General features: G+C 45.9%; 1 protein-coding gene across 1 annotated transcript in view; it reads right to left on the bottom strand.

Annotated features, from left to right (window-relative positions):
• Positions 1-22,403, bottom strand: part of TTC9 (tetratricopeptide repeat domain 9) — a 28,980-nt gene extending 6,577 nt beyond the window's left edge. Inside the window, exon 1 of the mRNA XM_075754251.1 lies at positions 21,899-22,403. Coding sequence (XP_075610366.1) covers positions 21,899-22,268 — 370 coding nt within the window. The 5' untranslated portion in view covers positions 22,269-22,403. The remainder of the gene's footprint in view (positions 1-21,898) is intronic.
• Positions 22,404-24,029: the final 1,626 nt, after the last annotated feature.

Below are 24,029 nucleotides of genomic sequence, written 5' to 3'. Positions count from 1 at the left end.
GGGACAAGGGACAACGGGGACAGCAAGAACGTAACTGTCCCTCTGCAGAGCGGGAATGCCGTACAGTCTCATGGCAGTGACCCCCTTCATTTTTGTAGTAAAATAACTGCTCAGACTGAGGGCTGGAGCTCAGGAAAGTACAAAAAGACAGTCAAACAGTCATCTAACAAGGAAAAAAGGGACTAAATTGAATGAGATTTTGTATTTGGCTTAATCCAAGGTCGTCAGATTTACAAATAGTATGTAATTGCCTTTTATCCAGGAGGTCCTGTATGGAGTTTTGCTATAGGAAGCAACAAGGGAATGTGCTGCTAGCATTTGTTCCCTGGAGCTGCGGCACAGGGAACAAATGTGCCGGGCTGTGTGCTTTCTGCAAAGTGTTGCAACACAAGTTCATCCCAAGAGGTCAGTTCTGCTGGATTCCTAAAGGAAAAGGTAAACACAGTGAAGAAACAGCATGCTGAGGACGCTGTGCTGAAGGACAATTGTTGCATAAATGTCAAGGAGCTGAAGAAAAATCCCCATGGTGAGCTTCCCACAACTAGGAGTAAAATAAAGAGGAAAGGGGGAGATCCTCGAGACAGCTTTACAACTCTGTTCATGGCTTACTGCAGTGCTTACTCTGGTGGGCTAAACTTCATTAGGTGTATTGGGCGTTAAGAATGGTTTGAGGAACGCTGACAAGAACAGGACACGGTGCAGTCACAGTCTTTGGGGAAATGAAGGAAGCTGTGCTGTCCACAAGACCACCTGGTGCTGCAACTTTGGGAATGACACAATTTGGGGAAGGCAGGCAGGATGCTGCTGCAAGGATCAGTTCAGAGGCTGGCAATGTCAAGTGCCAGTGCATGGAGAGAAATTTCCCATGGCAGGTGGTGTTACTCAGTGTGTCTCTGGCAAGGAGGAGACTCACTGCTCCTAGAAATCCAAGTCGTCACAGTTCAGGTGTCACCAATGAGCAGCCAGACTTCATTTTTTGCATGGTAACTGCAGCCTGCAGCTGAGAGGATATGATGCTGGGTCAGGGATATGATACAGTTCTTGATTCCCTTCCCCTGCACCCCTAACGTAAGCCCTGCACCCCCCCTGCAGCTCGCTCTACATTTCATGAGCAGGAGGTTAGCTAGATGACCTCCAGAGACTCCTTCCAACCTAAATTAACTGATCACAGACTCGGACTAACATGGATGGAATAGGTTCCTAACCCAACTACATGTTTCAGTCTTAAAGAGCTAACTGGCAATGATCCTAAACAGGCTTTTACCAGTAGAGAATTGATAATACAGATGTGTTGAGCAAGGACTACAGAACTAGCCCCACTGTTGGTACGTTTAGTTGAGTGACACAGAAATTACTAACGACAGCTTTGTCTCATTTGCTTTAGTGACGGACTTTCATTATATTTCAACAGCTCTTGCCATTAAAGTGCATAGGTATTTCAAAAGCATCTGGTTGCTCACTGTTTGACTGCCAGTTAAAAAGCACGTATGTTTCCAAAAGCTTAGCGGCATTTCCTTATCCAGAATTTGTCCCTTCCTATTTGTCAAACATTGATTTTTCTCACTCTCTTTCTAATGGAGCTTGAAATGACTGTGCCTTGTTTTCCTTTATTTTTCAAAGCTATTAAAAAGTAAATTTACTGCTGGCTTCAGAGCCCTGGAAACAGGATTGCTTTGTTTATCTGCTGACCAGTAGCGTGTACAGCAGCAGCAGTAGCTTTCTGCACGCTGCCAATCTGATCCGGCCTTTCACGTTCTGTGAAACTGCCTTTCAGAGCAACCAGGGCTGGGGTTCAATCTCTCTGTTCAGTTATTACTTGGTATTTCCAGCTGGAGTCACAGAAATTCCTCTGAAAAATGACAGGCAGTCTATTCATGTATATTAACTCAGTAATTCCATAGTGGACTTGCTTCATGGATCTGTTTAAAAGAAAAGTCTCCCGCATCCTGCAAATTCATTAACCCAAATGGGCTTCCAGATATCCAGCTGGGTTCTTTCTGTGACTCACACTGCCAGTAAAGATTCTGCAGGGCATCCCCACGAACAGCGCACAAGGCAGAGAGAAGTCAGTACCACGTGGCTAGCAGGAGAGGCGCATGTTTATCCGAACACAGCGAGCAGATGGATGTCCAGGAAACAGTTCTGCTGGAAGAGTTGGCCATTTGGAGAGCCAGCATTGGAAGTGGCTGATGGAAATGATCCTGGAGGGAGTATCTCCCTTTTAAATATTTAGAGGTGCGTGCTTTCTGTTCTTGGTGGACTGAAATTATCTTAATGGACTGCGATTCAATGCAAATACTGAGGCTGTTAGCAATTCAGCTTTCAGAAATGGAAGAGGCATGGAATCCTTGTACTTCCTAATTCGGTCAGGGGAGAATTGTTTTGAAAACGTGTTGCTTTCCTAAACAGACGTGCACATCTCTGGGAGTGTTTGTTTACCACATCAAGTACCTCATCACCCTCCTTCTCAGTTCATAATAGGCCCCCGGTGAATCCTTCTGAGGAACAGAGGTTCATCCAGCTCCTCCTCCTGCTTTCTTGAAACCGAATGGGCTTGATCCCGCACAACACCATCCCTAGTTGTCACCTATAGTCACCCATTCCCCGCAGGTCTCGTTATCATTGTAACACATGCATCCACTGGCTACATCTCTCCAGCTCAGAACGTAGGGTGTCCTGCTTCCCCGCAGCGTGTGATGGTTATCCATCATACTTGGTTATCATCCTCAATTTGGCAGCTGATTTATTGTGTCAGCTTAAGCAAGAAGTAACTCCTAATTTTTAAAACCTTGTATGTTGCATGGTGATGAAGACTCCCTATCTGCTGTAAAATAAACTGTTTTGAAACTACTGGGTGAAATATGCTGTGGGGAGGGGGAGAAGGTTGATGCTATTAGCCCCAGTAGAAGGGCCCTGTCCATCACGCTTCCTGACTGTTGATATTTAAGCAAGGAAATAGGAAGTTTGGCTGGTTTTCCTCCAAAGAGGAATGTTAAGCCTAAATTTCTAAGTTTTAATTTGTGGACTCAAATCTATGCCAGCCAGTTCAACGAGTTGGAACAATTTGAGAGGTGCAGTACAGATCTGGATAACTGTACTGTGAGAGCTATTTGTGGGATCCTGCTCAGCAAACCAAAGCTTAAAGCGCCTGTAGAGCCAAAATACATCCACACCTTTAACCTTTACCAGTAGCTGTAGTTAGCAATGGTGGGAAGTTGTAACTAAAATCCTGGCAGTTGAGGGTTTTGGTTTCTACTTTATTGCACCCTGAATTAATTTTGAATTCCAGAGTATCTTTCAGGAAGATACCTAGGCTTGACAGGTGCCAGTAAGAAAGGATCCACGCAGTCCTTTTCTCCCAAAGGTTAATTACTTTCATTGTTTAGGAAACATCACTATGTTTCTATACTGATATTTTGTTTAGCTGCAATTACTAGCCACACCTCTGTTATCCTGAAAAGACTGTGTTTGCCTGTGGCATTGGGGCTCTGAGACTGATCGAGTCACTCAATCTTCTCTTCGACAGCCTGCACAAAGAACTGCTTGGAGTCTCTTACTAAAAAACCCCGTAATTTTCAGCTTTCCTCACTTCTATAGCTGTTTTCTGAGCCCTCAAAATGAAGTTTAACTGAAAGCGCTCTCACTCAGCATCTTACCAGAGAAACCTCTCCTGTGTGAATACCTCTGCAGGTTATACAAATAGCTCAGTTTGGCCCGAACTTGGCTTCTAATTTTGGCTAAGACCTAAGCCTGGAAGTAGGATGTACGGGTTTTAACATGGAGATTTTGAACAATAGTATCAAAGGCCTTGCCTACCTGGCAATTTTCACCAAAGGATGAATCTGCATGCCAGAACAATCCTCCAGACAGAGTTTATACCAGTGGCTAAATTCCCGCTGTAGGCAAGGCTCAAGACCTATCCGTGTTACAGAACACCTAGGAGAGCGAGCCAAATTACTGTGCAAACAGCGTTAGCATATCCCTACCCCGTGGCATGTTCCTTGGGCTCGGCACGTTGTGTTAGTCATAACAGGAATTCCATTTGCTGTTGTTCTCGGAGATGAAAATGCCCTTGCCCTACAGGAATATCTTGGGTTGCGAGTTCATATTTCACAATATTTCCTGTCTTGTTTGCAGTTCGCTATCACCCAGAGAAGCTGGTAGCGCTGCATATTTTTAAGATTGCCTTGTGCCTTCCACTGTAGGAGACTCAGCTGCTTATAAATTTGTTGGTCTTTTAACTTTCTGGACTAAAATTTTCCATGCGCAATGTCTGCCTTTGATGTCTGCTTTTGGAAAATGTCAGCCAAGACTGTTCAGGTATTTTTGAAAAACAGGCTAGGGAACCATATCTTATTTTTTCCCATTGTTAAAGATTTCTGGTGTCTGTCTCTTTAGATTTGTCTCATGCCCTCTCATCGTTTGGCTTTGCAAACTGAAATCTGGCAGATATCATTTGTGTCAAGCAGGTGCCTTCTGTTATCCCTGGGGTAATCTATAGCTGGCCAACTGATAACCTGAAAATAAAACCACTAGAGTAGTGCATATAGTACTCCATAGAGATGCGTTAGAATTTGGTACTCAAATCCATTGAATATTCAGTCTACCCTGGGCACAATCCAGTCTAGGAAAAAGCAGGGATTTGTAAACTTAAAGAGCAAAAAAATTATCTTATTGGCTCACTGGTCGCAGGAAGAAAGACGAGCAGAAAGTGGAAACCAAGGTGAGAGGGGTTGTCTTATTTATGACAGAAAGACAGAGAGACGGATGCTTTTGCAAGAGGAGGAGAGCAGTGTGGAAACACACGTGGGGACAGAGGCACAGAACTGTGGGGGTGGCGAAAGGGGTGTACGAGTGGGGAGTTGAGGTCTAGTGAGAAGGTAAAGTCTGGAGGGAGAAGCGGAATTAAAGAGTTTGGGACAAGGTGCTAAGGACATACAGACACAGGGCAGCTAGCCTGAGGACCAAGAGGAGCATTTACAGCAGTGAAATCCAAGCAGAGGAAGCTTGTCTCCCTAGGTGTGCATGAGAGAGCAACTCCTCTAGCAGATGACTTAACCACAATCACATTTCTGCTCGGAATCATCTTTTTCTCTGCTGACCGTACTCAGCAAGGGTTACTAACCTGCAATGCTGAAAGCTAGCCCTTGCAAATCTTCCCTGGACACTGGAGCAGGTGTCCTATGCAAGAGCTAGTAGTAAGTCCGGTGGTTGAACCACTCTTGTATACCCATGCAAAAGGGTCTGAATCCAAATGACCTTTGTTTTCCACTTCTTAGACTGAAAAAAGCCATCCCGTATTGATTTGTTTGGTTGCAAAGCAGAGAGAAGTAGCTAAGCCCGTTAGTGCTTAAACCTGAAGTGGATATTCCCTCTTTGCTGTATTTGTTCTTGACTCTACCACTGGAGTTTAACAGCCTATGTGGACTATTACTCCTTCGCAAGTGCTAGGTACTCCAACCACTATGAACTCAATGTGCTTTTCACAAATTGACAGTGTCATTCCTAGAAATAACCACAATTAAATTCTGCAAAATACTTTGCTTTCTGATATGATCTTGCCCTAAGTATAGCAGCCAGCAGCTTACTTAAATTCTGTTTAAATTGCAGGAAGATGGTGTATATTCTTGCTCTGGTTCTATTTTGGAAAACATATGATTGATGCTTTGGTATAACTGCTTCAGGGTTTTATTCAGACATTTGATTAAGACCTTTATATATCATTGAAGCAGCTTTGTTCTCATATCGCTTTAAGACTCAAAATAACAGGGCAGACTAGGAAAGTCTCATACTTCTGTTACTTCAGAAGGCTTGGCATCCTTCATGGTGATGCTCTTCCTCAGAAAAGAGAAACATGATAGTGATAAGTTCTGTTTTGATTTAAGCATTTGGGAAGAAAAATTCTTGGGGTATAACAAAGGAGGAAAAAAAAAAAAGGAAAAATGTTTGTCTTGGAATAGAGAGCAATCTTCTAACCATGCCACTAATACATGCATCATTAATCTCTGCATGCTGCAGACTGTGTAAATGGTGTTTACAACAAACACATGGAGCTTGCAGTGTCCACTGAAGGAATTAAAAGGGATACCATTACTACATGACATTGAAAATTTCAGCCATGTGTTAGTAGTTTAAATTATAATTAGCTTCTAAAATAAATCAGGTAAAATGTGTTTCATAAGATGACACTGAAAATGTAAAGGGTTATCTTAGATTGAAAGTCACCTTGGAGTTAAACTACTCTAAGTGTAATGTACAACATAAGAAGATCTGGACTACTGCAATGCTTATCCAAACTTCTCTGAAGTTACCGATTCTGAGTGTGCTGATTGCACAGGCTACACGTGGATGGCACAGCCCAATTTTTAACCTGTGTTTTAACCTGTGTTAAATCTTCAATCCCGATTGGCACTGAAAGGAGATGTGTAACATGCGGGAATGTAAGAAGCCTACACCAAGGGAACAGAGCAGAGGTGGTAAAGCATCCATATCTGCTCTGAACCCCAAGCATACTGTGCCTCTCAAGAGTGCAACCCAGCATTCCTCAAAAAAGGATGTTTAAAGCATCTCTTTTTTTTTTTTTTCAGAGAAATGCCACATGCAGTTGCACTACTAGGCTGAGACACTAATTAGGATCTGCAGTTTCCAAACAATCTCTTCCATGCAATATTTCTCTTCTTTCTCTATAGTCCAAGCTTGCAAACAAAGAGGATTTTCTGGCTTCTCACCAATAAAAAGCTAATTATAGACAGCTTGATAATGTCTGGCAATAATCTGATCAGCTGACTCCTAGTTCCCGGACAACCTTAATGGGATGAAAAGGGAATATCAGAATGACAGTACAACTTTCCAGCCGGTGGCTCTCATTTATTCCTCTCCAGGTACCAAAAAGGCCTAAATATGCCCGTATGTTTCTGCTTGAGGGGAAATGTGTGGAAAATTAAAATCTAAACTGTATGACAGGTTGTGTCTCTCTGTAGGGAGGGATTAATGCTAAATGAGGTGTGGATCCACAAATGTTTGGAGAGCCCAAAGAGAGCCACCTCTTCCAAGCTGCCTTCCCCTTCTTCCCATCCTGCCTTCTTGCCATGCCTTCCTCCAATACATAGCACGGGCTCCTTCAGTTCGCTGCTGCTCTTGCGTCCTTCATACCTCTTTCAGGAGAAAGACCCTGACTTCACAGTTCCAATTAGCTTTTCTAGGAGAGAAAGAGACAGTCGTAGTGACTGAAGTGTGCTGATGCTTATAGAATCATAGAATCTTTAAGGTTGGAAAAGACCTCTAAGATCATCAAGTCCAACTGTCAACCCAACATCACCATGTCTACTAAACCACATCCCGAGGTGCTACGTCTACACAGTTTCTGAACTCCACCACCTCTCTGGCCAGCCTGTTCCAATGCCTGGCCGCTCTTTCAGTGAAGAAATTTCTCCTAATATCTAAACCTCCCCTGATGCAACTTGAGACCACTTCCTCTTGTCCTTTCGCTAGTTACTTGGGAGGAGAGACCAACACCCACCTCACTACAACCTCCTTTGAGGTAGTTGTAGAGACCGATAAGGTCTCCCCTCAGCCTCCTCTTCTCCAGGCTAAACAACCCCAGTTCCCCAGCTTCCACCATCATCCACCTTAAGAAGCATCTAGCAGTTCTCAAAGGAGCTGCTGAGCCTGTGTGTCAAGGTTTTTGTGGCTGGCAGCCCACCCTAGGACTCTGCCTGTTGCCATCCTTTGGAGTGCACAGGGCTGGTAACAAGGAGATAAATAACAGCTAATGTAAGCTGTCAGAACAAATCAGTTTAACTTCAGTCTGTGATAGGGTAATCAATCTTGAAGATAAAGGAGAAACAGTAGATGTTACATATCTTGGCTTTTACACTCCTCAAATGACAAATTCTAGTGACATTTTCTTAAGCAAATTAAAGGAGAACAATCTAAATGAATAGACTTAACTCTGTTAACAAAGTGAAAGACAATATTAAGTAGGATTCTGCACTGATCTGTCCTGGGCCCCATGATATTTGGTCTTGTCAATAAAGACCTAAATGACTGACTGCAGGCTGCCTTTGTCAATTTGCAGAGAACACCAAGATGCGAGGAGCTAGTGTATGTTGGAAGATATGGGTAGAATTCCAAAGGATCCCCACAAACTGGTGGTGTTCAGATAAAAAAAGGATGCAATTTGACAGGGGCAAGTGAAGGGTCCTACAATTTGGCAGGGAAAAGCCCCCGCTACGTAAGTACAGCAGCGGAACAGTTGGTTGGAGAGCAATTCTGCTGAAAAGGATCTGAGGAGTCAAGTGGATCGCCAGCTAAAGTCAACAAGGCGAGACAGTTAATGAAGAAAAACGCACAAGAGCATGGATGACAAGAAGCAGTTTGCAAGGTGTGAGAGTACTGTGTCTCCTTTTGGATGCCAGTCTTGAAAGAAAACGTGGATAGAATCCAAAGGAGGACCCTGACGATAACAAGTGGTCTAGAGAAGACGGAATTTAAACCATCAAGAAGACCAGTGGGGGAAGATAGGCTAACAATGTTCATATATGTAAAAAGAAAAAAACCTACTCTGTCATGTAAAGAAGGGTTTAAACAGAACACAATCTGTCATCTTGTACTCTGGAAGTAAGAAGAAGTTTACATTTCAGCAGGGAAGAGTCTTGCTAGTAAGAACTTTGAGCAGTGAAGAGCGCGAAGCATGAAAGAGACTGCTTGGGGAAGATGCGAAGGCCCCTAGCTTTGGAAGTGTTTAAGGACACGTGCTTAAGCAAACGTTACCTGGGATATGTCTTAGCTCTACCCTTTTACCACGCATGGGTATGGAGAGAAGACTCTTGAATTGCTGTTCAGCACTGCAGTCCCATTATTGCTTGTGCTGTAACGCTCAGAGTGTGAATGATCCTCAGGTCTCCTTGACAGCTGCCATTTAGTGCTAATTCCTATCAGAAGGTCCTGTTGGAGGATCTCAGAGCAACATCCTAGCCAGACGTGAATATGTAAGCACTTAAGTCAGAGCAGGCATGAATGATTTCTCACTTTGCTGTGTGTTTATGTTCCCCTGTTTGAGAATTTCCTAATTTTCAAGACACTTCCTAAGTGTTCACTATTTCTAAATGATTCTTAAGCTACTTTAAGGCAAGTTTGTGGTGATTTACGCTTTTTTTGTCACAAATCCAGTGATATAATACTGCAATTTTCCTTCAAAGGGCCAAAGCTTTGAGAAGCAAGGAATTTCAGCAAACTTTTAATCTGATCCCCATAGCTCCTGTTTTGAAAGAGTATTTGGACCTACCAGTTCCTTTAGTTACTGGTCCCTCAAATCAAAACCAGATGGTTACTGAAAATTCTTAGCTACAGTGATATTAAAGAAGTAGTTAAAACCTAGGTGTTGAGGAAACAAGAATTGTTTTCTGAAGCCAAAATCTGCCCCCCAGCTATGTACCAGCAAATCTTTATTCTACCAAAATAAAGAGCTTAAGGTGGAGATGATCTTCATATTGCATCTTCTAATCTCCATGCCTTTGATTTTCCCAGCCAGGAGAGGTAGGAGCAAAGTCCTAGCAAAGCACTGGTAGAGCAAGAGCTTCAGTCAGCTTTTAACTACTAGATCATTTTGATTCTGTAATATCCATAAATACTAGCTCCTCCTGCAGCCACGTTAGAAGAGATGGAAGTCCCTTCTGTTTGTTTTTGCCAAGACTGTTATTGTTGATCTGCCAGGTTAAATCCCCTGGAGGTTTCCTCCTCTCTGACTTTATATTTCTCTACTAACTTTTGACCTGTCTTTACCTTTTAAAATCAATACTCATCTAGTCCAGTCAATATGACTTTCGATATGTTTGGCCTTCAGATCTACTGTTGCAGTTGCTATTTATTCCACCGCCCCTTCCTTGCTGTTTGCTTTTGTTCACCTTGTGCTGCTTTATTCTCTCACTGTGGCACCTTCTCTACACCGTACCCTTTCCTCCTCTGGCCTTCTGTTGCTGTTGACACCCACTGGAAGAATATGGTCTGTTGAGCCATTTTCACAAGGAAAAAGGACACAGAATTGTACTGATCAGCAACATCAGATGGTGACAACCATCTGGTAAGTGCCTGGAGTTCAACAGCAGTCCAACTCTAACAAGTGCTATCAAATATTTTATGATTGTTACCAGAGCATACTACACAGCAAAATTAAGGTCTTAATGGAAAGATTTTTTTTTAATTATTTTTTTTAAACCTGAGACAAGGAGGAGATTTCTTTAAGTAGGGAGATGCTTTGGAGGAAGTGATGGATCTCAAGCTGCCTTCTCCACTGAAGGGTAAAGCATCCTTTGCTCATAGCGGTTCAAACAGCTGACAGCAGTACTACGAAATGCAGCTGGAACAGCTTGAAGGCTCTCAAATGAGGTCCCTGACAGTTGTGCATGCCGTGATTGCCTCAAGCCTGGCTTACTGCAGCATGTTCAATTTGGGATGAAAGTTAGCACTTTATCCTGTACCACAAACAGGGCAGGATGACGCGGCTGCGGAACATCTGTGTGCTGTGTCCTGTGGTGGCTCACAGTTCACCTCCCAGGACACGTGGAAGAGCTGACTATTGCAGAGCCTGCTGAGGGGTGGAGAGCAGGCTGTCTCTGAGGCCACCTCCTTCTGTGTTCATGCCATGTATAATTGATAGGGACTGAAATGCTTTTGGTTTTTCCTTGAACTCTCCCTAGCTGAAAAGATTCATCTGGCAAGATGGAGAGGTCAAATGGGGAGGAACATTTCCTTCATTAAAATAATAACCTGTTCATGTGTTCTGTCCAGGTCCAGTGTAGCCCAAAGCCTTTCCATTTTAATGATGTTTTGAAACAGAGAGAAACCTTTATGGTCTCTGTGGGAGGGATGGAGAGGAGAACAACTGACAGAATCAAAGAGGCAGAGGATGCCCGAGTCAACTGTTTTCTAACTAACTGAAGAGAGAGGGGTGTAAATCAAAGCTCCCAAAACCTTATTTTCCTTAAAAATGCACTAAACAAACTTACAGAGAAGAGTGGTTTGTCAGCAACAGAGCCAACTAACCCTGGCTGTGTCAGGCTCTGTCACCTGGCTGAGCTTTGATAGACGATGTAAAGTGAGCTTAAGCATCACCTTTTCATGTAGTCGGGCCTCTAGCGTGCTTGCCACTTCCCTGCTCTCCATTTACACCGCATAAGCTTAGTACCATTGAGACATCTATCTCTCCATGGAATCTAGCTGGTCAACAGGTTTGAAAGTTATTGAGAGGGGACTGACAGGCAGACCACAGAAAACATACTTGCTTATGACTCATTTCCTTTGGAAATCAGGCTGAAAACAAATAAGCTAAAGACCAAAGGGATGATTCAGTATATTATTTGCTTGAAAAAGTCAGGGTTTGAACTGTGCAGGAGCATATAAACCAGCCCTCTAATAAGATGTCTTCTCTTTAATATAAGCTGTGGCAAAGTGCTTCAGCATTCCCAAACCCTTCATAAACCGCATCTGTATGATGCAATGCTGGCAGTGGAGGAATGAGGTAGGAGTGTGTGTCTGATTTGGAGCATGTGGAGGGTAACTTCCACCCCAAATAGAGAGTTTGTTCAGGAACACCGGAATCACTGTACCAAATCAGGCCAATAATACAATTCTCTGTCTTGACTGTGCCTTTTTGGTTAAGCTAGGGAAGGTGAAGATATAGTATAAGAATTATTTGGCGACTAAAGAAGCTGACATGGGTTCTGTTGACAAGCATATTGGTCTGTAAATAGAGATCACCAGTAGAATACCTCAGGAATTAATTTCAGAATTGAGATTGTTTAGTGTTTTTGTTAATGCCACTGATGTAAAAGTAGGAGTGCCCTACTGACAGCGTGAAGTTGGAAGGTACTGTCAAAAGGGATGAGGACTGACAATGTCACATAAAGAGAACTACAAGACCTGGTGGAGAGCAGTAAATTTATTTGGAATGGAAGTTGGTAATACAAAATTTAAGACCATGCTCTTTGGGACTAATAGAAATTTCTGGTAGCATTTGTGAGCCCATGAGCTGGAAACAACCAAGGAGGAAAAGGATGTGAATATGCTAGCTGATCACAGGATGACTGAGTCATTTACGTGACATGGCTGTGGACATGGAAATGAAAATCTCAGAGAAGTTTATTCATAAATCCAAACCAGTCAGCAATGGTTCTCAAGCATGAAAATGTAATATTTGCTTTACAGTTTTTATCCTATCTAATACAGCAGTGAATGTTCTGATTAGTTATGTGTCTAAGCCTTCTTTTCTAACTTTATTAGGTTCTTTAACTCCATGATGCCTTCTGGCACTGTACTCCAAGTTAATCAGCCCTGGGTTTTAAAAATTATTTTGTATTAATCTATTAATTTAATTTACCCCCTTCCCCCATGAGCAAAGCTCCTGAGCTGCCTCAGTTTGAGCTCCATCACAGTAGTTAGAGAACGTATAAAAGAAAATGAATACATTTTCTTTGTATTTCCAATATACGTGAGGATGTTATGCTGCTCTGGTTTCCTTCCAACTTGAACACACTACCGTGTCTTCAGCAATGAACCACTGCAAAGCATTTAAGAGGATAGTAATCGAGGATTTGAATTATGCTAGTATTAAAAAAATATGGTGACTAAAGGAGTCGAGGCTTAACTTTGCACCACACTGTTTGATGGGAGAATCATTGCTACCGGCATGGGGTGGAGATTCTGATTTGATTCTTTTTGAAGCACTAGACAAGAAAAAAGGTGCCTTTGCAGAGCAATGGCTAGGGCTGACTTATGATGGTTTTCCAGAGCATCGTAACAGACTCCTTCCCTCATCGTTCTGCTTCTGTGAGATCAGCTGGGTGGGATGATGACCTCCCCGGGCAGCTCCTGCTCAGGAGAGGTTACAGCCTGTTTATTCCCTGAAAGTACAGATGAAACATAAATCCCTCTGCCCTCTTTCTCGCTGGGAGCAGGAGTGGAGCAGAGGAACGTGAATTCTCACAGATTCTTCCCTACAGTTGGTTGAGAGATCATTCTTTATATCATAAAGATGCTTTTCATATCAGGGTGAATTTGTGGATTAGATGGTGACTGTAGGGATAGCACAACACACCGGACGTAGCCATTTGTTAGACACATCAGACCAGGAATAGCCAAAGGAAGCACTAAAGGTCTGACATAAATTTTCAAGTCCCAGACGCTTCCTCTGCTTTTAATTTGCTTCCAGGAGTAAATTTCCTCTCCCACACATTACACTGAGGAATGTGGAAGACAAAGATACCCCACTGCTTGTTTTGTATTCTCCCCTCCATCTGCTTCAGATAGCAGTAAACAGCTCTGCTGCCTGGAGTCAAGAGCTAAGTCTTTCCAGTTGGAAAAGACCTAAGATAAGCAGCATCCAACTGGGCTGACCTGAAATCAGTCTTTGCATGTCAGGCTAAGCCTTACAGGTGCACCAGGCAGGTAGCAAATTTCTACCACTGCCTGATCAGGTTCTACCAAGAGGGCCCTGAACCCTCTTGCTTTACGGAATAGGGTGACTTACAGCAAGGTAGGTACCTCAACTGAGTTTCCTCAAGTAGGGCATGAGCTGTTTAGATGTCCCTGATGTGGCCAGTCCAGGCTACCTCCAGAGGTGTGAAAACTGACAGTTGTAATCAGGGCATCACAGGAGCTTTGGAATCAAAATTTGAGGAACGCTAGTTTGGTGGCTCTTTGCTGGCTGACCCAGCTGCTCCTTTCCAGCAGCTCCCAGGCACCTGGATCGATGGCTAGATTAGCAGAGTTTTGCTGCCTGCCACTCTGATATGAAAGGAGTTGCTCTTGCCATCGATGCAGAACAATCTACATGACAGCCCCCTAAACTGGCAGCAAGTAAATGCAATGGGCAGTGCTCCAACTAAAGAAAGAAAAGGAATACTGAACAGTGGCTAGAAAAGTATTCGCTTGTTCCCTGACAAGGCAGGGATTTGACTTGTCAAATGTGGATGTATTGGAGAAGGAAAAATGCTGTAGCCTTGCAACCAACGATCGGTGTCCTGCATGCTGAAAGGCTTATGCAACAACATAAGGATGGTTGTTCTCCACCTAGGGACATGTACAGAGCTGCAGTTCTTGCCTTGTTGATGGTTCATATGAGTGAACAGGACTGAGATGTCATGATGAAGTCAGGAGCTCAGGACACAGGACTTGTCAGGCAACTCTGGGTTCTTTGGCAAACAGATCCACAACCGCTAGAGTTGCAAACAGCATGAGACTGCTTTTTTCCCCTGACTCCTGTTGGGAGGCTGTGGCAGAACCATTCTGGGGGGGTTATTTACACCACCTAGGGCTTTAAAGATGAGGACATGCTGCTCTGACAGGCAAAGTTGTGATCACAGTTACACAGGACAAGCGTGTGTTAAAATTCATTCCCCAGATCAGAAGAGTTGGTAATCTATAAAGGTGAATGAGAAAGGTTGTGAAGATATGGAATACAGTCACATGCTTGCACATGTACACACTGTTGTGTAGAGGTTCTCCTCCTTGTTATACATAAACACGTAACCAGCGCCAAATGACGGGCTTCCTGTAGGTGTCACAGCAGAGATGGGCCTCGAGGAGAGCCAGGAAGGGAAAGAAGGTCCAGCCCAAACTCATATACCACAGGCAAAATCAGCTCAAAGGAATGAGATGCACCAAGGTGCTGTGGGGCAGAGTATGGGAACAAAGGGGATGAGAGCACCTCACTGGCAGAACAGGGATGGGGGAAGCCTGGAAAGGGACAAAACTTTGCCGGGGAGGTCAAAAAGTCCGACATGGCTGCATTGCAACTCGGAGAGTGGGTAGAGGAATTCAAAGGGGGAAAGGCACAGACCGTGTAAGCAGCCCTGAGTCCTGAGCTGAGAAACGTGATGGGAGAATTGGGTGCACAGGACAAAGCCAAGGAGAACCAGATGGTGCTATCCAGCCTATGAGCCTCAGGGCGATGGCATGTCAAGAATTTTGGAGAGTGGGGAGAACGGAGTGGATTTTGAAGTAAAGATCATGACATTAGCTATTGCCTATGGATAGTAACAGATGAGCTCTGGCATGTCAAGCTATGACAGCTAAAGATCATTGCTCGCAGCTGTCGCTTCTGCCATGGGTTATCACAGAGAGAAAACGTGACTGTGCCTAATTCATTCCTATGAATTGTCTCAGTATTGTTTCTAGCAGCGTCCTAAACTCCGAACGGCTATACTGAGACAGACTTTCCACTCCAATGCCACCTCCAATGGCTGCCAATACCCAGGCAAGCGTGCAAGAACAGGGCAAGCTACAGTGTCCTACCACCCCTTCCCAGCCTCAGACAAGTGAGCGTGCCCCAGCTGAAGCCACCTTCAGCAATTCCAGCAAAGCTTCCAGAAACCGCACTGACTCTACAACCTTTGTTAAAGAGAGCAGAATAGCAACGCTCCATGCCACCACAAGATTTACCTGCATTCATCGATCAATGTCCTAAGCTTACTGTTTCCCATCCAAGATGCAGCGTAGGAATGAACAAAACGAGACAGATTCCTGAGCAGCCATTAGTAACAACTTCCTAGTTAATGATAGTTAATATTGACTCTTTTTCAAAGCATTTTTTAACCCTCAGTATTAGTCACTGGTATGGTCGCCTGAGTGAGCTGAAAACAAGATTAATAAACAGTTGTCTTCCTTCTGTATCAGTTTCTCATCCATGAAATGTGAGAACAAAGAAGAAAATAAATAGCCAGCAAATTTTCTCAAAACTTCATTATGTATTTTCTCCCTTTCTTCATTTTGTTCCCTCAGTTTCACACTCCTTTGTGTGTTATTTTCTGTGAGATGCCACAATATCAAGAAACTGGGACCTGGCAATATTTAGACCTCCCCTTTTATTTATTTTTATTTATTTATAAGACTGTTTACTCTTACTGTTCCTTTCCTCACAGCAACCTCCTTTATCAGGTGTGCATTAGATCTCATCCTAAAATCCTATTGTGAAAGCATCCGATGACCCTCCATTCTTGAGGCATCAGTTGCACTGCTCAGAGGACACTGGTGAGGAACTGGGGCTGTGCTGCTGAACTGATAAGCAGTTCTAGCAGAAAGGCTGGAGAAACAGGTCTGGAGTTGGGTTAGAAATTTCTGGGTCTGAGCCTAAGTGAACAGGAGGGAGAGAAGGATGCTCCACCTGCTGAACCATGCACAGGTGGCCCAGCTCCCAGAAAAGGAGGTAACCATGGAGCCCATGGGTGTATTTAGCAATAGACTGGGAACCAGCTTTGATTTTGGGTTGTTCTGGGTTTTATTGAACTAACTGAACCATCTTCAGCACAGAACTGATGGAAACCTGTGGAGGTGTAAGAGGCTGTGACTCACTGAGGGACTTTTGCTGGAGGAAACTCCAGGACAGTATTTCAGAAGAGGGTAGAGTAAAGCTGGCAGGACATGCTACTCCAGAACTCTCAGAAAACATACGGTGTTCTCAAGGTGAAGTGGCTGCAAAAAAACTCCACCAGACCTTGAAATTTTGAAAAGGCTTGGGAAGAATAGTGACATATAGAGAGGAAAATGCATCTCCTGTCTCAGCAAGAGAGATGCTGTCAGACATGTATCACTTAAACCATGCTTGGAGGCAGCTGCCCATCCTTTCTCTTCCTCCCTCCTGCCCCGCCAGCATCTGGATGTATTTACATTCCATCCTCTCAATGCACAAGAAACTCCTCCCTGAACAGGGAGAATTTTGTCCTCCAAAATGAAAGGGAATAGCTAAATACAGAGTATTTCTAAAGAGTAATTCATGACAATGGCTTCAAATCCCACTTCTTTCTTAAAAACATGTCCGGGTTTGGGCCTATCACTAAAAAACCACACATAGTCATCTGTGTTTATTCTCTGCTACAAATGCACCTACCTGGAGCAGTAATTGCATCAGGCCTGTAAAACAAGATATTCCCATGCACTCTGGCTGGGTAGATGTACGCAAACCAAGAGTGTCGGGAAACTCCCACCTCAATCAGTGAAAGTGCAGACCACATCCTGCTCTGTTTGCTGCTGTCTCTCTTTCCCATCGCGTGGCATCCTTACAGAGGGTGGTTTTTGTTGATGCAGCACACACAAAAAAAAAAGCTTCACATCAAGCAACAATCCAAGACTGCTTTAACACCCACAGCACCATGTGTCCTGGTAGCGTCTGTACTTGTTAACGGCTGTATACTGGGATGGATTTTAGCAGAGACTCCTTGTGAGGAGCCCTAGTGGGTGGTCAGTGGAGACAAGTTTTACCAGCTTTTCTCATGTTTACTTATATTTTTACTTGGATTAGGTATTGTAAGTATTACAAGTATTTTTACTCGGATTTCTCAGTGGGACTACTCACCACTGTCTGTGCAAGTGGTGATGGTTGGGGGTAGTACCCACACCCTGGTCTGGAGCCTGAGGGTGCCAGGAGGTTCCTACGCTGTGGAAGTGCCACGTCCTGTGGGACTGCAGCTACGACCTTCGCATAGTCATGAATGGTACCAGTGCACCTTTCTGCCAGTGTAGGAGGTCAAACTCCTAGACTAAACTAAACATACCTGAACAGGTATATAAATGCATTACACTTAATTTACATTCACGTAATTAACGAAGTCTTCCTGTACTCCCAGGAGGTCATAAACGCAGAAGGATAAACTGGGGTTTGAAGAATGAGAAGATTTGGTGAAGATAATACAACTGGGTAGCGCAGAGAGGAAGGATTAGAAACCCAGATCCCCCAGATCCGCCACTCCTCGTCCCCAGTTCTCTCTCTGGTTCCGTTGCTCCTGCCAGGATTAGCTCTAGCATTTCTGCGTGCTTAGGAAAACCAACAAAGGTTTGCTTATCGCACCGCAACATTCCCTCACCAGAACAGCTTAAAACTATGCTTACCCTTAGCATTCTGCTGCTTTGGAACGACTAGGACTTGTTTCTGCAGAGCAGACATAGTCCTTTTGATCCTGTAAACTTTTAGGCAGTAATACTGCAATAAAGTGATCATTGCATTTAATGAGAGTAATGGTTGCATCTGTAGTAGGTAAATGATCCCTACCTGCATGCAGTACATAAAGCATTTAACCTTCTTCTAGATGGAAGATGCCATAGGAGTGGAAAGGAGACGCGACCCGAGGGATATTTGGCCAGTTTGCTTTTCCGCAGACATTCTTCACACATTCATCTTTTTTAAAAAGAACACAAACCACTGAGTTGGGGGAAACTCAGCTGAATGCATCGTCAGGACGAGACCATGGTCGCTGTTCTTTATTTTTCAATAGGGCTGAGAGAGGCAAAAGGAGGTCAAGTGACTTCCTCAAGGTCAGAGACCGTCAGTGAGCCATAAAGAAAGGACTGTTTGCCTTACAGCCCTGCATTCATTCTGCGAGGCTCTACGCTGTTGGTAGGCTTTTTCTTTGCCTACCCCAGCAACTTCTGGGAGCCTCGACCACGCTGCTGCTCTTGCATCTGGTGACATTTATCAGAGAGACTTGCGGTAAAATGCAGGGTATCGGCAGGCTCGTGTAAGAACGCGGCAGCACTGGATTTTGCAGATGTGAGGGGGAGTCCCTTTAAGGCACAACTCTTGGAATGTAAACTGAAGCCCAGCTAGTAGCTTAGTGAAAGAAATGTGAGCAGTGCTGCCAATGGCAAGTGGTGAAAATCCTAGGCTGATTTAAACTATTAAAAAAAAAAAAAATCACAAGAATTTAAAACCCAGCAGATTTGGGATCCTTTGAAACAGGCTAAATAGTTTAGGTTGTGGGGGTGCCACACAGCTCCATAACAGAGAACTTTAGAAAACACACTGAATATTGTGGGGCTCTGACTGAATACAAGAGTTGGCCGCCCCACCTCGCAGTGCAGGAATTGTCTGTTGAAGGTGCTCTACAAAAGAAGCTGAGCTAAACCAGAAGCTGCGTGCACGTTTGTGCCTAAATTTACATTCTGCAAGGCAATACAGGCACTGACTACAGTTTAGTGTTTGCCCACATGTTCTTACTCATGTAATCAGTTGGATTAAAAAAAAAACCAACCAACCAGCCCCAGCCTTCACCCATAAGATTGCTCCAAATCCCCTTTAGGTGTGTATTTCTCACCTGCTTATTTGGCTAAGGGCGTTTTTATCTATAGATGATGCTCTCCGACTGGTGTGCTGCATCTAAACAAGTAATTGTGTGTGCGTGCATCTATATTTGTGATGCAAAACATCTCTGACAGGTGGATGTGTGGTGGCCACAGGAAAAATGACAGTGCAAAAGCAAGGTGGGCTTCTTAAATGCTAAGCTTAGAGAGTAAGCGGAGGTGCTAAAAGAACTTGATAATAAGGACACTCAGATGACAGCTGCTAATGCTACTGGGTATAAATCAGAGCTATGTGAAAACCTGCCTTCCCTAGAATTAAGATGTACTGCTGCTATGCTGTCTGCACTATGCAGATTTATTTATCTTAAAAAATGGCTCTAGACACCCATTCAGCGCTCAGAAGCAAAACTCCCTGCATCTCCTCTCCTCCCCATGTCGAATAACACTGACTTCAACTCTAACAGTATGCACCGGCGCCTCTGCTAGAGCCCAACGTGTAAAGAAACCGGTGGCTTCTGCTGCACCACATTTAGAAAATAAAGTCCCACTGCTGCACCTCTTGAAGTTGCTATTAGGAAGGTATACTAATTATTATGACAGTTCTGGGGAAAGTCTCTCCTCCCTCTTCCTTTCCCTTCAGACACGAATTCACAGATCCTCCTGCTAGAATGGGAGCTCTGGGACCGGGCTAGGAGTAGCAACGCTGCAATTCCAGTTTAACTGCACATTTCCTTCTCCAACATGCAGGGCATTTCTTTTAAATTGCTCACAGACAGCCCAGCAGACACACACGAAGCTATGCATTTCCAAGACAAATGCTGTTCCTGCTCTGTGCGTGCCATCTACCGAAAACATGTGACAACCGGCTGTGCAAAATGACACCTTGACCTGCTGTGAGGTTATCCCAGGAAAAGCACTGCTTGCAACTCCAGGGTTAATTATACTCATCTCCTCCTGTGTTCACACTGGTTAAATTTAGGAAAAAAATCTGTTCAAATCTAGGTTAAAGATGGAGCACGTTTCTCACGCTGTCTGATCGCTACTGCTGACAAGATCAAATACAACCAACGGTGAAAAAAATTCCCTGCAAAAACCCGAAACAGTAAATAAATGTGGTGGACAATGACCATTACACAGGACAACTCCATCAGCAGGAGCGGGCACATTTCTAGCAAGTGGAACTTGTGCACTCAGCAGACCGCGCCACAGAAGGAAATCACATCCCTCCCTCCCACTTCATTTACCTTCTACCTACCACGCCTCATTTGTATGTAGCAGAGAGATTTCGTGTGAGTACTTTTTCAAACCAGGAACTCGCCAAGCTATACTGCTCAGAGTATTATGGGCTCTTTGTATAACCCTGCCAATCTAAATGATCCTTGCCAAATACAATGGATTTTCATAAACCTGTGAACAGAAATTTGGAGAGAGCCAAAATTACAGCCGTGCAATTATGGTATCGCTCTGGAATCTCACCTGCCTCTCCTGTGCAATTTCAACAGGCTTTTGAAGAAAGAGTATTTGAAAACATGATGAAAGGGGGCTAAATTGTGCCCCCGTTACATCCCAAAAGGCATACAGAGTAAAACAGATTGGCATGGATTTAAGACAAGATAAGATTCTGGCTTGGTGTTTCAAACCATTTGCTTTATTCCGCATCTTTTTAGCACTAGACAACAGGAAACAAAGCTAACCAACTCTGTCTAGAAAGCCAAAAGCCAAGTGATGGTGACAGGTGACACACTAGGGTCCCGATTTTCGCCATTTTTCCCTGCAAGAACATAAAGGGTAACGAGTGACCCTTCATCCTTCTGGAAAACAGCAGAGCTTTATTAATGTCATTTTGTGCACCTTGTTCAGGTTGTGAACACTCACGTCCCTGTACGTGCCTCGGCACAAGTTTTTGGTTTAGAGATGCTATCGGGCTTGGAAAGAAAAAAATCCACGCGCTGCTAGGGACCAAAAATAACCTCTGAGCCTGCAGTTTGTGCTTGGGTAAAGCTCCTTGAAGTCAACAGGAGTTCTGTCTCTGTAAGGACTTCAGAATCAGACTGCAAAGTAGTTAAACCCCTCCACCCCTCCCCTCCATCTTCCTGCAGCACTTCCAAATGGATGGCAGGGAGCAAAGGGAGTGATGATCAAATGTCTACTGACCACAGTGGTGACTGGCGGCTAGCGAAAAGCCACGACTATATTTGCTTTCAACTTTCATTGCTAAGAGGCCAAAAAATTCTTTTTATATCTAGTACTATTTGGAGCTACCGCAGCAGCGCCCAAACCCTTCCCCTCCCTTCCATCAAATGTGGTAGAAGGAGTCTCTCCCTCCCCGTAATATTGTTAATTACAGTCACCAGAACTGGAGCTATGGTGAAGGGACTGAAGGACATCTCGGACTGAGGGAAAAGCGCAGCATGCAATCTTGGCCAGTTCTCGAGCCACAATTTCTCTAAGTCGGAGCATCCCACGTAGGCACCGCTGCCTCATCACCTGTCTCGCAGGGGAAGAGGACACGGGGATTAATCGGTGGCAGCCGGAGCAGCCCCGGGGAAGGGCCGGGGGGCCGCGGGGCTGGAGACGAGCCCCGGCGCCAGGAGCGGCCTGGCCGTGCGCCCCCTCCCCAGCGCTACCCGGTGCGGCCGGGCACCGAGCCGTACACCGGCAGCACTTCTGTGCCAAACGCGAGAACAAAAATGAAAATGGAAGACCACGGAAGGAAAGGAGATGAAATGGGCAGAGGAGTGAGGCAGCGCTATTTTGCGGAGGGGAAGGGAGGTGTGCGCGGCGAAGGTGGGGGGGACCCCGCCGCCTCACGCCCCGCGGCCCCGCTGACCTGCCAGGCTGTTGTAGCAGTCAACCTCGATGGCTTCCACCGCCTGCCGCTGCTCCTCGCTGAGCCCGGCGGCGGCGGCGGCGGCGGCGGGAGGGCGCTGCCCGGGCGGCTCCTGGCTCAGCAGCAGCAGCAGCGCCTTGAGCTCCAGCAGGGCGCGGTGGTACTTGCCGATGGCCTCCCGGAATTTCTTGTCCTTGTAGCACTGCGCCCCTTCGCTCTTGAAATCCAGCGCCCGCCCGATGAGCTCGCCCGGCTCCGCGATGCCCGCCGCCGCCGCCCGCGGCTGGGCGCCCGCCGCGGGGCCGTGCCCATCGCCCGCCCCGCGGCCGCCGGCGTTCAGCTTCCCCGCCGCCGGGCTCGCCCGCTCCATGGCCGCGGCGCCGCCCGGCTCCCGCGCCGCCCTACGCGGGCGATGCCGCGGCGCCCGCCGCCGCGCTCCCGGCCTTGCCCCCGCGCCGCTCCCCGGCTCCGCCGCTCGCTCCCATCCTCCGGCGGCCGCCGCTCCTCCTCCCCCGCCCCGCAGCCCGCGGGGCGCCCGCCTCCGCCCGCCCCCGCCACCAGCCGCCCGCCGCGGGCACCGCCGCCCCCCGCACCGCCGCGACCCCCGCCCAGCGCAGCGCGGCGCAGCGCGAGGCGGCGGGGGAGAAGCCGAGGTGTGGGGATGCACCGGCTCCGCTCCCCGCTCTCCACGCTGGCCCGGCAAGGGGCGAGTGCATGCCCGGCCCCTCTGCTCCCCAAACTGGCCAGCCCCACAGACCCCCCCCCCCCCAACCAACCCACCCGCTCTCCCTCAGACGGGGGTCCCTCCAGCCCCCCGTAGCCGAGTCCCGTCTCCCTGTGCCTTGCCCTCCCGCACCTTAGGGTCTCATGTCCCTATCTGCAGGCTGGGATCCCATCCCCTCCTTTCCCCTCGTCACCCCAATTTCCCTTCTCCCTCGCCTCTCCCAGATCCCACCAGCGGCCATCCACCACCTACAGCTGCTCATGGTCCCTCAAAGGTTTTTTGGCGTGTGTGTACCCCGTATGGCTGGGCAAACAGGCGCCCAGCAAACAAGCCTGCTGCGTCCTCTGCGTCAGGGCAGCAAAAGCGAAGGCCTGGCGACTGCCTGGCACCAGCCCCTCGGCAACTTTGATTTTCCTGAATCAGGTTTTCCCGTGTGCTGCTGAAAAATGGGTCGATGCTTACTGATGCCTGGAACATTTCCTGATCTGGGGGTATCAGCGGGGAGCAGCTCTCCCCGTGGAGATAAACAGCGGAAGAACTGCTCTTAGCACCAGGCTTTGCTTTGTTAGGCCAAACTCCACGGCTGCATTGTGTATTGGAGCAGTTCGATGTATTTTGGGTGCATTGTTGCGCCAAGATATTTTGTAGGTCGTACTTCATGCTGAAAAATTAGAAGATGGATGAAAATATAGTGAGATTTTTTTTTTCTCAATAATATATCGGGAAGTGTCTTCTCATTACCCCTGTAACTTTTACATGGTAAAGCTTCAGCTGTTGTACAATGTGTTCAAGCTTCCCCCGGCAACCAGGAGGACATTTTAAAATGGAGGCTTGAGTTTCTCTCTGAGCTATGTCCAGCCTAATGTGATGGCATGTGGTGGTGCAGTGCTGGGCAAACTGGGATGGCTGCTGCACAGCTCCAAGCAGAGGTATTAATGCAGGTCTGGAACTGGTGCCTGGATAATTCCTTGTTAGCAGGGCTCATAAGTTGGGCTTTACGCATCGGTGATGTGAGTACGCTGCTGCTAGGTTTCTGGACCTTGCCACAGTTGTGGTCACAGTGTGGTAGAGACATACATCTACTCACTTGACTCCAAGAGCCAGAGCCCCAAGAAGAAACATATTGTGTCGTGCTTGTGATAAAAGTATAATTTTGAAAATACTTGCATGAGAGAAATTAGAGCTAAGATGTTCAGCAATTATTACATGATTTCACGTGCTTTGATTTCCAGGTCCCATACTAGACACACCTTCACGAAAGCTCACTTTATGAAAATGGATGCTCAGCATTTTCAGGTACCTCAAGTCAAGAATAAGATAAGTTACCTCCAAATCTTGCTCAAAGTATACGTGATCTAGAATCAGGAAATCCTGGGGGGCATGGGTATGGTGGTGGTGGGCATTAGT

Source organism: Balearica regulorum, chromosome 5 (genome assembly GCF_011004875.1).
Source record: "Balearica regulorum gibbericeps isolate bBalReg1 chromosome 5, bBalReg1.pri, whole genome shotgun sequence".
Classification (NCBI taxonomy): Eukaryota; Metazoa; Chordata; class Aves; order Gruiformes; family Gruidae; genus Balearica; species Balearica regulorum.
This window is presented reverse-complemented; position numbering and strand designations above follow the sequence as displayed.